Source organism: Aegilops tauschii, chromosome 2 (assembly GCF_002575655.3).
Source record: "Aegilops tauschii subsp. strangulata cultivar AL8/78 chromosome 2, Aet v6.0, whole genome shotgun sequence".
Classification (NCBI taxonomy): domain Eukaryota; kingdom Viridiplantae; phylum Streptophyta; class Magnoliopsida; order Poales; family Poaceae; genus Aegilops; species Aegilops tauschii.
In genome coordinates this window covers 350,252,412-350,264,865 of record NC_053036.3, presented here as the reverse complement: position 1 = coordinate 350,264,865, position 12,454 = coordinate 350,252,412, and the positions used below count along the sequence as shown (strand labels likewise).

At 48.0% G+C, this 12,454-nt stretch overlaps 1 protein-coding gene and 1 long non-coding RNA gene across 2 annotated transcripts; one reads left to right on the top strand and one right to left on the bottom strand.

The window, feature by feature from the left end:
• Positions 1–7,335: 7,335 nt before the first annotated feature.
• LOC109760416 (chloroplast envelope quinone oxidoreductase homolog) lies at positions 7,336–9,791 on the bottom strand. The gene is made up of 4 exons (XM_020319246.2): positions 9,526–9,791; positions 8,577–8,715; positions 8,292–8,383; positions 7,336–8,209 (listed from the first exon to the last, which is right to left on the bottom strand). The coding sequence occupies exons 1-4, from the start codon at positions 9,607–9,609 to the stop codon at positions 7,529–7,531; spliced, it is 996 nt and encodes a 331-aa protein (XP_020174835.1). The 5' UTR covers positions 9,610–9,791; the 3' UTR covers positions 7,336–7,528.
• Positions 9,792–11,307: 1,516 nt separating this feature from the next.
• LOC120973403 (uncharacterized) lies at positions 11,308–12,202 on the top strand. The gene is made up of 2 exons (XR_005768211.2): positions 11,308–11,901; positions 11,989–12,202. It is a non-coding gene; the product is annotated as an uncharacterized lncRNA (long non-coding RNA).
• Positions 12,203–12,454: the final 252 nt, after the last annotated feature.

Sequence of the window (12,454 nt, the reverse complement as noted above, 5' to 3'; positions counted from 1 at the left end):
ATTCAAAAGAAAAACCAAGTTTGGATAAATCCAGCAAGGTTCAGAACTGCAAACAGAAGTACTCGGGCGTCAAGCCCGAAAGATTTTAACGATTACAAAATCACTTGGCATTCTGAGGCAAATAAAGTCAAGTTATCAAGTTTTTCACTCGGCAGGAGGAGGGCTAGCTGGCTCGGCGAAAGCATCCAAGTCAATTCCATCTGTGATGCGAGTGGTAGCGTCGATGAAGGTCTCCATGAAGGACTATAATTGAAGCTTCTTGGTGTTGGCGACCTTGAGAGCCGCCAGCTTCTCTTCTCTAACTTCCTTGCAATGAACACGGACCAGAGACAGAGCCACGTCAGCACGCAGTGAGCAGATGACTTCTTCCACGCCTGCACTCGACCAGGCATTTCATTGAGTCGAGTCATCAAAGACTTGAGGTCATTCTGGAACGTCACACCTGGCCAGAGCTCCGTATCGATCCGCGACACCGCCACTTTAAGTCGAGCAAGATAGTCCATAACATTGGCGAGGCGGGATTCCAGTCGCAGCACGTTCATCGTGGCTTCGTCCTTGACGGGGGAGTTTATGGGGTCCAGATTCGTCTCAATCCGCCCAGTCTCTTCCTCGAAATTTTGACAGAATTCTGCACGCACAGAAAAATAATGAGTCGGCAGTCGCGTGATGAGTCGGCAGATGCAAATCAGTCGGACAAGGGAAAGTACCTTCAAGCATAAGGAACATCCTCTTGGCAAGGCCTCCCAGATAAGTCTCCAATTCGTCTCTCTTCCGAGTGAGATCTTCGACTTTGTCGGTCAAGGCTACTTTCTCCTCCTTCAGCTGCACAACTTCTTTATTCGCTTCATCAACAACAGTCTTCAACTTGGCGTTCTCTTCTTCCAACTTGCCGACTGAAGCCAGCTTCTTATCAGCAAGTTCGGTTTTCTCTCGCGCCGTCTTCTGCACTACTGCAAGGTCGAGGTCCTTCTGCTCCATAGCCTGCTTCATTTTGTCTAAAGAAATAACATTCTTCAGACGCGCTTGGAGTTGTCAGTTTTCACTACGCACATCTGTTCGAGTGGAGTCACTCGGCTCAAAAGATGAAAAGAAAAGATGACAAGGCAAACAGTCGACAAGTTATTATCTCCCATGGCAGCCGCTTCATCCTTAGCCTTCTGCAAATTCTGCTTAGCCAACTCCAGATCGAGATTGAGTTGGATCTGTTTCCTCTCCAGATCAGCAAACTTGGTTCCAAGATCACAGGATTTCTGCAGTTAACAACAAGACAAGTCAGTCGACACAAACAAGAATCAGTCGTTTCCGAGTGATAAGATGCAAAGATCAGATTATTATGGCAAAAGAGTTCTAAGACTACCGCTGAATCAAACATTCAACGGTAGTCTCGGGGACTACACCCAGTGGGTGCACTTGGCGTGCCCCCGCTGGCTTGATTTCCCACTTGACATGGTCTGCCTAGTACGAGTGGAAGGAGTAGAAAAACGACGGCATGTTCTCAGACACCGCCGACTGCCCACAGTCGACCGCGGTCTCGGGGACTACACCCAGTGGGTGCACTTGGCGTGCCCTCGCTGGTTTGGTTTCCACTCGGCACGACCGAGTGGAAGTTCTATAAACAAACATTTTGCAAAGACCCCCGCCGAATCAAATATTCGACGGCGCTCTCGGGGACTACACCCAGTGGGTGCACTCTACATGCCCCCACTGATTCAAGAGTTCACTCGATATGACCTAGTAGACTCAAGTGAAAAGAGCTACACAGCAAAAGTTGAAGCACCCAGTGGGTGAGCGGATGCAAGGTGCAGACTCAGAATAGATGCACATTAAAGGTTCCAAAACACTCATCCACGGACATCTAACGAATAATAAAGCAGCCGTTCTGAAGTAGCATATCCTAACAGAGCAAAGATCAAGCTGAAAGCTGACTCGGAAAACAACTCACAATCCCACTTACTTGGACGTTGGCTTGAAGGGCAGAGCTGGCATCATAAGCAACCTTGCTGGTTTTGTACACCACCTTCATTCGGTCCATCATCAGGCCTGCTTGTAGTACGTCTTCCTTAGCAGCGCCTATCTGGTCCTCCGAGACATGATGGGTAACGAAAAGGGGAGTTGGTGGAACAGATGAGGCAGCCTGAGGAGCTGAAGCTTGGAGTTGCACAGTCGGAGCAAGGGCTTGAGCAGTCGACGCCGAAGACCGATCAGTCGACACAGGATCAGCAAAGGAAACTGAAGTCCGAGTTGGATCTCCAGGTGGCTGAACGACCAGTTCTGGTGCTGAAGTCGAGTGTGACACTTTGCTGGCAGGCGCCTTCTTGCTCAGAGTCCTGCCCCTTCTCCATGTGCTCTTTTGTGGCACTTCTTCATCGTCGTCTGGAAGTTCAATAACATTTGGCGCACTGCAAAACATTCGACCGTAAGACTTCTGTCGACCGTCAGGATAGTTGGCAAAGTAAGAACGTAACTGTGGAACTGTACTTGCCCGAGGAGTGGCTGCGTCTGCAATTTCCTCGTCATCTTGCTCCTTGTCAATATTCATGGACGTCCCAGAAGTAGCAGCACTGAAAGTTCCAAGAACTCACTCGGTCAAGAAAGTGGATGAGTCGACAATAACAGAAAAGACAAAGAGAAGAAGCAAACACTTACGCGGAAGCAACAGGGACATCCACCTTGATCTTGGGCAGGGCCTTCCAAGTCTTCGGTGGGACAACCTTAGGCTGCTTAGCGGCCTTCTCCGATGGTTCCAGAGATGAAGTCCAACTGCGCTTTTGCACTTGCGTGCTTGGTGGGGCTGCCTTGCCACGCCAACTTGCAGGGTCATGAGATTTTTTAGAACGACGCTCTGAGCGGGGCGATGAGTCGACCTCCTCGTTGCTGCCTGAGCCGTCCCTATCATCTTCACTATCGTCTGGGGATCGCTAGTCGGAGCTTTCGTCTGCGCTCTCCTCTCCTTCCTAGAGCTGTTCCCCATTTGGCATCGAATACATCTTGGTATAAATCTGCAAAGCACAAGTCAACAAAAGCCAATCAGATTCAAGAGTAACTACAAATCAAAAGGAGAAAGCACTTGGAATTTTGAGCCTGACCTCTTCTGGCTCGCGGTTTGTTTCGAATGGCTGAACTCTCCTGGACCCCCTGGGGTTGTCCTTGTTTCCGGTGATGCTTCACAGCCACTGAGGCACCGTCTCCTCAGCAACCTCCTCTGGGTGGACCCGCGCGGTGTCTCCAGGGCCTGAGTACATCCGCATCGGGTGGTCTCGAGCTTGAAGAGGCTGGATGCGTCAACTGAGGAACACCTCCAATAGATCCATGCCAATCACACCCTCCCGGACTAAGTTAACAACCTGGTCGACTAAAAGAGACACCTCGCCCTTCTCCTCTGGGGTCACAGACAATGAAGAAGGTTGGTAAAGTCGCTCCATAGTGAAAGGGGGAGACCGGTCGACTGACCAGGAGTCGGGACGTCCTTGCAGTAGAACCAGGTCGACTGCCACCCCCAAATTGACTCGGGAAGGGTCATGGAAGGAAAAGTGCTCCTACCCCTAGTTTGAATTCCTAAACCCCCACACATCTGGATCACATGGGTCTTTTCGTCATTCGGATTTGCCTTCTTCACCGACTGGGAGCGACAAGTAAATATGTGTTTGAACAGGCCCAGTGTGGTTGACAACCTAGGAAATTTTCGCACATCAAGATAAACGCAGCAAGGTACGTGATGGTGTTTGGAGGGAAATGGTGGATTTGGGCACCGAAAAAGTTCAAGAAACCCCTAAAGAACGGATGCGGAGGAAGAGAAAGACCTCGGTCGACATGGGTGGTGAGGAGGACACGCTCGCCCTCGCGCGGCTGAGGCTCAGTTTCCCCCTCCGGCAGCCTCCAAGATCCTTCGGCGATCAGGCCGTCCTCGGTGAGCCTCTCCAGGTCATCTCGCTCGACGGTGGAGCGGATCCAGTCCCCTTGGATCCAGCCCGGAGGCAGGCCGGACCGCGACGACGTCCTGTGAGCCGTCTTCTTGCCCTTCCCTGTCGCCGTCGCCTTCTACGCACGCTCCAGGGCCGCCGTCTTGTCCTTCCCCATGGCGGCAGAATGCGAACAAGCCGAGCGGAGGCGTCGGGAGCAGAGGAAGACGTGGTGGAGAAGCAGAGGAAGAAGAGAGAGAATGAGGCGCATTGTGCAACGCATCGGCCTCGACGCCTTTTATGGGCCTACTTCCGAGTGGCTGACCTGTGGGCCCGAGCAATCCTGTCAAATCCCGCAACAGTCGCTCACCCAGTACGTGGCAAAAAAGGCGGTGCAAAAATCGAGGCGCCCCTATGTACCCACTCCGATTACTGCATCACGCTCCGTTCCGCGCGCTTCTCCAAAATTTTGAATCCCGTGAGATCCGGGAACCGTAGAGCAACGAATATCGCCGAAGATTTCGCACCATAACAACACTCGAAGATTGTCAGTATAATTCACTCGACGACCTCTGAATCGATCAAGGCGACTGAAACGAGGTTGAAGCTTCAGCATGATTTCTAGACTCCAGTGAAATGCCTCCGAAGCATAGAATCGAGTCGGAATCAACTTCAACCCTTCTTCACTCGGACCTCAATCCATTAGGGGGCTAATGACGATGACATGTACCTAGGGTAGGGTCATAGGCCTGACCTAGACGCCTTACCCAAGGACACTATCCTGAAGTCGAAGACATTGAAAGTACAACCGAAGATACAGACTGAAATCACCTTGGAGTGCAATCCACACTAGTAGAAAATAGGGCTTTGGTCACAGCTCAATATACACATTAGTCCCGGTTGCATTACGAACCGGGACTAATGTGAGCATTAGTCCCGGTTCAAATGAGACCTTTAGTCCTGGTTTGAGACACGAACCGGGACTAAAGGGTGCGATGCCCTTTAGTCCCGGTTCGTATCTCAAACCGGGACTAAAGATTAGACCTTTAGTCCCGGTTTGAGACACGAACCGGGAATAAAGGGTGTGATGCCCTTTAGTCCCGGTTCGTGTCTCAAACCAGGACTAAAGGGGTTCGTGTCTCAAACTGTACCCCCCCCCCCACCCGTGTATCGCCATTTTAGTTTTGAAAAAAATAAAAGAAAATGATAATAACTTCAAAAAATAAAATCCTTCGAGATGTAGTTATATTACTACATCTACTAGTTAGGAAATTTAAAAACTTAAATTTGGACATGTTTTGCAAAAAAAGTGTTATGAAAAAGTAAAACGGCTATAACTTTTGCATACGATGTCAAAAAAACGTATAATATATCAAAATGTTCAGCACGAAAATCCGTATCCGATTTTGACGGCCGTATGCCGTTTTGCAAATCTTTAGAATCCTCAAATTCTAAAAGGAAAAAAGTTATGCTCAAATTTTAGTTTTTTTGAATTTTGGTTAAATCTGGTCAAACTATGGTCAAACTACTTATTCAAGAAGTATTAGTGTTACTAAATAATTATTCAAGAATATTAGTGTTACTAAATAATTATTTCTTTTTTTGAATTTTGGTCAAATCTGGTCAAACTACTTATTCAAGAAATATTAGTGTTACTAAATAATTATTGTTTTTTAGAATAATAGTTTCAAACTCAAACAGTGAAACGTGTGACTTCATGCTCAAGCTAAACTCCTGATGGTTAATAGGATTGACATCTTACTATTGTGAGGAAAACAATAAGTGCAAACTTGGAAACGAGGGGGAATAGAACCCGAAAGTTAAGCGTGCTCAGGCTGGAGTAGTGAGAGGATGGGTGACCGGCCGGGAAGTTGGATGATGTGGAATGATGAGGGATGATTAGAGATTAGAGGTTAAATTGAGCAGTGATGATGGGTGATTAGAGATTAAATTGTAAAATAATTCAGAAATTTGAAAATCAAGAAAAAATTAAAAATATATAAAAAATCGTAAAATTTCCTTTAGTCCCGGTTGGTGTTACCAACTGGGACTAAAGGTGGAGCTCCAGACAGCGGCCACGTGGAGGGCCTTTAGTCCCGGTTCATAACAGAATCGGGACTAAAGGGGGGGGGCTTTAGTACCACTCGACCAGATATACCACTCACATATCCCAATTCCACTCGACTAAGATAGAGTCACTCGACCTTACGGAGAATCACTCGGAGTATGGAAGATCTAAAGCCACCTCTGGATGGCAACAGTCAAACATTCACTCCGTAGCCTTAAAGGCCATTAATTGTCATTATAGCAGGCGTTACCAGTAACGTCTCTGTCTTAATCTACATTAAACCCCTGTGTAACTGAGGCCTGTGAAGGGGTGGCGCACTCTATATAAGCCACCCCTCCCCTCTGGCACAAGGGTTCGCACCCCCTGTAACTCTCACGCATAATCCAGTCGACCAAGCCTCCGGGCACCGAGACGTAGGGCTGTTACTTCCTCCGAGAAGGGCCTGAACTCGTACATCTTGCATGCACAATCTCACCGTAGCTAGGGCCTTGCCTCCTCCTACGTACCCACTATTCTTACTGTCAGACTTGCTCCCACGACACCAACCTCGAGAGAATCTAGAGAGGAGTGAAGCGAGGGACCGGAGGACGAGAATCCAACCTCGAGAGAATCTAGAGAGGACCGAAGCGAGGGACCGAAGGACGAGATTATCATGTCACGAGCTCTATCTAGCAAGGCGGCAGGTCGTAGGGGTCAAACACTGATGAGAGGCTGCTCTCGGGTGGCTTGGAAATAGACGACGCTGCGATGCAACTCATGCAAGTAGGGAGAATAAGAGGACCACTCCCTTATATGCCAGCAGCAAACCGACCCGAAACGGGCGGACACACCCAACGACGTATGACAGCGAACAACACCACTCGGGCAGCCGACAACAAGCAAGCGCCACCCCAACGCAAGCGGGTCTGACAAACACAACGCCCGCGGTCCACCCGTCATGGAACCCCGAGGCAGATCGAAAGGTGCGGGGTGCATCGGGAAGCCAACCGTGGGAGGCTAACGCGAAACGGATGGCACGGAAGGCCTCCTCACCCGCGGAGGCTGCAAGGAGGCACGTGGTTGGCCGACGCGAGCCAAGCACCCCAGCGTGGGGCGAAGGATGCTGACAGACAGACCCGGTCTGCCATCATGAGCGTGGCAATGCCCAAGAGGTCTCGCGCGGGCCCGAGCCACAGTCCATCCGTCATGTACTTCGAGGCACGTCACCTAGGAGCGCGTCGTCCGGACAGATCGGACGGTGCGGGAAACCCCAGAAAGACCCCGCGGCACGCCACTACAAAGTGGACGGCATGGAGGGTACTCTCATCCGCGGAGGCTCCCAAAAGACGACTACTCCATCATCCTTTAATAAAGGAGTAATACATCATATAGTGTTTCACTCATAATCGATCAACTTTCTTAAACATATAAACTTAAGTACGTTTGAGCAAGTAATAATTCTATGCTGGACATGTGAGTAATTTTATGTATAAATCAACATTAAGATATTTCGGATATTAACAGTTCCAAGTATAACATCAAAAATAAACACTGAAGCATTGCATGCATAAAAGTCAAACAATCACATCTCAACTATGACCTTCCCCGTTGCATGGCTGCTCAAGCTCTTTTCCCACGCATCTGCCGCCTTCTCGAATGGATGCCGGGAGTCGATGACCGTCTTGAGCTTCCTTTCCTTCACCAGCTCAAGCAAAAACCTTAGGTCCTCCATACCAAGCGACAGGATAACCGTGGACAGCTTCTTCTTGGAGAATAGCGTCAGAATGGACGCGACAAAGTTCCCAAAGTTGGGAGCTACGTCGACGACTCTGCCGTGGCTGCTGAGACTCGGCTTGAACGCCGACCACTTGCCGCCGTTCGTGGTGTTGACGATGTAGTCGTACTTCTTGCCGGAAGAGTTCTTCAGTGCCGCGCCTTCCGGGGTCTTGTAGTCGAGCGCCTCGTCGGCGCCGATGTCCGCGACAAGCTCCAGGTTGCGCGCGCCGCAGGTGGCCGTGACGTTGTGGTTCCCGAGCTTAGCGAGCTGGACGGCGTACGAGCCGATGCCACCGGACGCAGCAGTGATCAGGATGTTGCTGCCGACGCCCGTGCCGTCGAACTTGGTGCCAATGGCCTTCACGGCCTGAAGCGCCGTGAGGCCGGCCACGGGTAGCCCTGCGGCATCCGCAGAGGACACGCCGGCAGGGAGGGGGACGGTGATGCTCTCGGATGCCGCCACATACTCTGCGAGGCCACCAGCTTTCTGCCAGCGCGATTCGTCTCTCGTTAATGATGGATGCCACGAAATGAAATGGATGTTAAATGCTGAGCAAGCTCGAAATTACCCAGAATATCAACTTGGAAACAACTTTGTCGCCAACTTTGAACTGTTGAACCGCAGAACCAATCTCAATAATCTCTCCAGCCACGTCGGTTACTGTTTTACAAATTGCAAACATTTTGATAATTTGAAACAAATTATGTACGTATTATCTAAATCGAAGCGATTCATTTCCTTTCATTGAATTCATTGGGATTCAGGAGGGAAACTGCTGAACAGGCAATATCTCTTGCTACTACATCTGTACTCACTGTTACCGCGATAAATAAACTAGTAAATGCATCAATACCTGGAATAAATGGAAATTTAGGGACAAAAGGACGTAGCAGTCCCTTCTGTATCCGACAATCGGCTGGATTGATGCTTGCTGCTTCAACTTTTATAAGAACTTCACCTTTTTTCAGTGATGGAACAGGGATCTCCACATACTGCATAAAAACAGATTGGTTTTTTTCCATTTGTTTTCAGATTAGCAAAAGAGGAGCTCTCAAGCCAATTGAACTAATTGGGTTTGCAACGCTCCAAGAGTAACAAAACAGTTCATAAGAAATTAAAAAAAAACTCATGACTTAGCTGGAGGCACCAAAAATGTAGAGCAGCATGTAGTTTTCTTTCAAGAAATTGTTTTGCCTTTTTACAGCGCCCCCGGCGTTACAAAGTCAACTCAATTGGGTCCACAGAGTGTAGCCTGTATCCCCTTACATTGATCTACTTATTTCTAGAAACCTACCATATCTAACAAAATCCCGATAAGCGCGGAAATTTCAGCACAAATATACATGTTAGTATCTCTGTTCAAGAATTTGTCCGATTAATCAGTTAACTTGCCGATTAATCCTTCCTCGTAGGGGCACCAAGTAGCCAATAAACTAATAAATCATACGATTAATAGATTAACTTGCGAATTAGCCTATTAACTCACGAACCAACCGAGCAGCTACCCGTTAACGATTTTCTCAACAATGGCTAGTATAGTATGTCTCCAGATGATAAACAGGTTATGGGCAGTAGATTTGCAGAAAAGCAGATGCAATTCCACCAAAATGGTTACCAAGATCATCCATTCCAAAGTACTCCCCCCGTTTTAAAATTCTTGTCTTAGATTTGTCTAAAGACGGATGTATCAAGTCACATTTTAGTATTAGATACATCCGTATTTAAACGAATCTAAGACAAGAATTTTAAAACGGAGGGAGTACTTGCTTCCGAGATAGAAGCGAACTGCAAATTAGGCTGACCTTAAGGGCAGCGCTGCCGCCACCGTAGCCACTGTACTGGACGGCGCGCATGGTGGCTGGCCTCCCACCGGTGCCGGTTGCCATGTTCTTGATCTAAACCTGCGTGCTGCACTTCTTGGATGGAGCTGGGTTAGAAGATAGCACAAGAGCATATAGTGCCCCAACTTGAGGGCGTCTGCAATTCTGCATACACTGCCATCTACCAAAGGCATCTGACTTGGGTACGAAGGGTTTGACCGTGATTGAGTTAGCTCTTCGAATAATGCACCAACAGTTCTTTTAGCACCACTTGGTGTTTGACTCTGATTATAATTAGGCCACTTGTTATATCGATCAATTGTTGTCGCAATCGCCGCACCAATCATTATGCAGTTTGCTAAATGCAATGACCCTGCAAGAAAATGAATAGTTGCCAATGCGACGAACGCGTCGCATCACGCGGTGTCAGATGCGAATAATCCCCTCTGCACAGGTGTGGAGACGCACCATATTTACATGAAATGCATATTATAAATGGAAATGGTCGTTCTTATATAACATTGCTTGTAGTTCTTTTGAAATTCTATCGCGTTCAGTGGTCAGATGCTCCGTACCTGGATTTTTCCTAAGACTACTCATAATGGGAGTAACATAGATAGTAACATCACATATATCTAGATAAAATAGATGATGTGGCAAGCATAAATGAAGAAAGAGAGGCATGTAGTAACATAGCTAGTTATTACTAGTATGAGTAACATCACACATATCAAGACAAGACGAGTCTATAGCATAATAAATGAAGTGTTGCATGTTACCACACGGATGTTACTCCCCATTGTGACTAGTATAACCCTATGTGCGCGCAACTGCAATCCCAGCCATTAAACACGCATGGGGATAAGGGCCACGCCCTGAAAAGCTGGGTCACATGCCCGCATGCATTCTCTCTTTGCTCTCCCATTCTATGTCTGCCTATTAAACTAGATTCCCTTGGGCCCACCATACTATCACCTCTTCAACACAAAATCACACAACAAACAGATATGCCACCGTAACTTTTATATAAATTGTGCAAATTTAAATTCAAATTATGTATTTGAGTTTCTTGCGGACAGCTCTACAAAACAAGTCCAATATTGATATATTTCAAAAAATGGAATCCATATTAAGGCGAGCCCAAGATAAAATAAAATTGTGCAGTCCCAAAAAGTTCCATGAAGTTTTGATCAAAGCTCAAACAGGCTGTTTATATAGTTCTTCAGTTCCAAATACAATTTCTAGCAAAGTTCTTTAATATTTCTAACAAAGTGCAGACCCACTATTAAGAAAGTTCTTCAACTCCTGATTGTTCTTATTTAATACCTTGCAATTAAAATGAAAAGTTCTTCACGTCTCTAGCAAAAAGTCCAACAATTTGACTATAAAAGGTCTTTAGAATTTGTAGTTAAAATTGCTCAGATAAAAGAATAGTACAAAACTTAGTCTCATTACTACGGTACAGCCGCAAATGGATCATTTTTTTAATCTATTGAGAACATAAATCTCTCAGAGAGAAAAGAAATCAAATCTACAAGGGGTGGAGGTAGAACCCAGGTACGTACAGGAAGGTATGGGAGGAGAGAAAAGAAATTCTGGCATGGGTCCCGGGTGGGCTAGCTAGCGTGAATCTAGAGGAGAGAGCGTGGGGAGAGGATTCCAGTTGCGCACACAACTGGTTAGACATCGCCATATTCGCTCCGTACTCATGTTTCTTTTAAGGCAGCGACGAGTTATTGGAGCTTTTATTTCTTCCCAGCTCCTCATCAGGTTCCCCTCCCCTTCTCCCGTGTCGTCCCCCCCGCGGGCGACCCGGGAGGGCGCCCCCGCCACCTAGGGTTTCCCTGCCCCGCCGCCGACGGGCGCCACCGGGCAAGCCCTTGTGGCCTTGGCGGCCTTGGCGGCGGCGGGGCTACTTGTCTCCTGTTCTGCGGGGTGGGGGTGCGGGGCTCCATCTCCTTGACAGCGTCGTAGGGCAGTACGTCGCTCCCGTGCCCGGTGCCTTCCGCCGACGCCCTACTGGCTCGACGGCATGACATCCATCTTGGGGTGGCTCTGTGTTGGCATTCCTGGCAGGGGCGCTGCCTCCTGGTGGCGGATCTAGGAGCTCCTAGATTGGATTGAGGATGGAGGCTAAGGACTTAGGAGTGGCCGCCGGCCCTACGGGGTGGCGGTGGTGTTGCATCTAGTGGCCATGCTTCGCTGGTGAGGTGTGGCTGGGTGACTTCTGCATCTGACCAGGACGTGGAGGCGCGAGGTGCTGTGGTGGTGGCTGGAGCACCAGCGCTGCTGAGCTGCCGGGGATGGCCGAGATCCGGTGCACAACATGCTGGATAAAGGTTCATCGAGCAGATCCAGGTGAAAGCCCTGCACTCAATTAGGTGCCAAGGCCGGCGATGAACGCGTTGATTCATTCCTTCTGACTGAATTTCATTGGAAATGCAGGAGCTAAAATATGGTGAATAGGTAATATCTTTTACTACTACATCAGTACTCACTGTTACCGCGATAAATAAACTAGTAAATGCATCAATACCTGGAATAAATGGAAATTTAGGGACAAAAGGACGTAGCAGTCCCTTCTGTATCCGACAATCGGCTGGATTGATGCTTGCTGCTTCAACTTTTATAAGAACTTCACCTTTTTTCAGTGATGGAACAGGGATCTCCACATACTGCATAAAAACAGATTCATTTTTTCCCTTTTGTTTTCAGATTAGCAAAAGAGGAGCTCTCAAGCCAATTGAACTAATTCGGTTTGCAGCGCTCCAAGAGCAACAAAACAGTTCATAAGAAATAAAAAAAACCTCATGACTTAGCTGGAGGCACCAAAAATGTAGAGAAGCATGTAGTTTTCTTTCAAGAAATTGTTTTGCCCTTTTACAGCGAATAATACTAGAGTCACGAACAA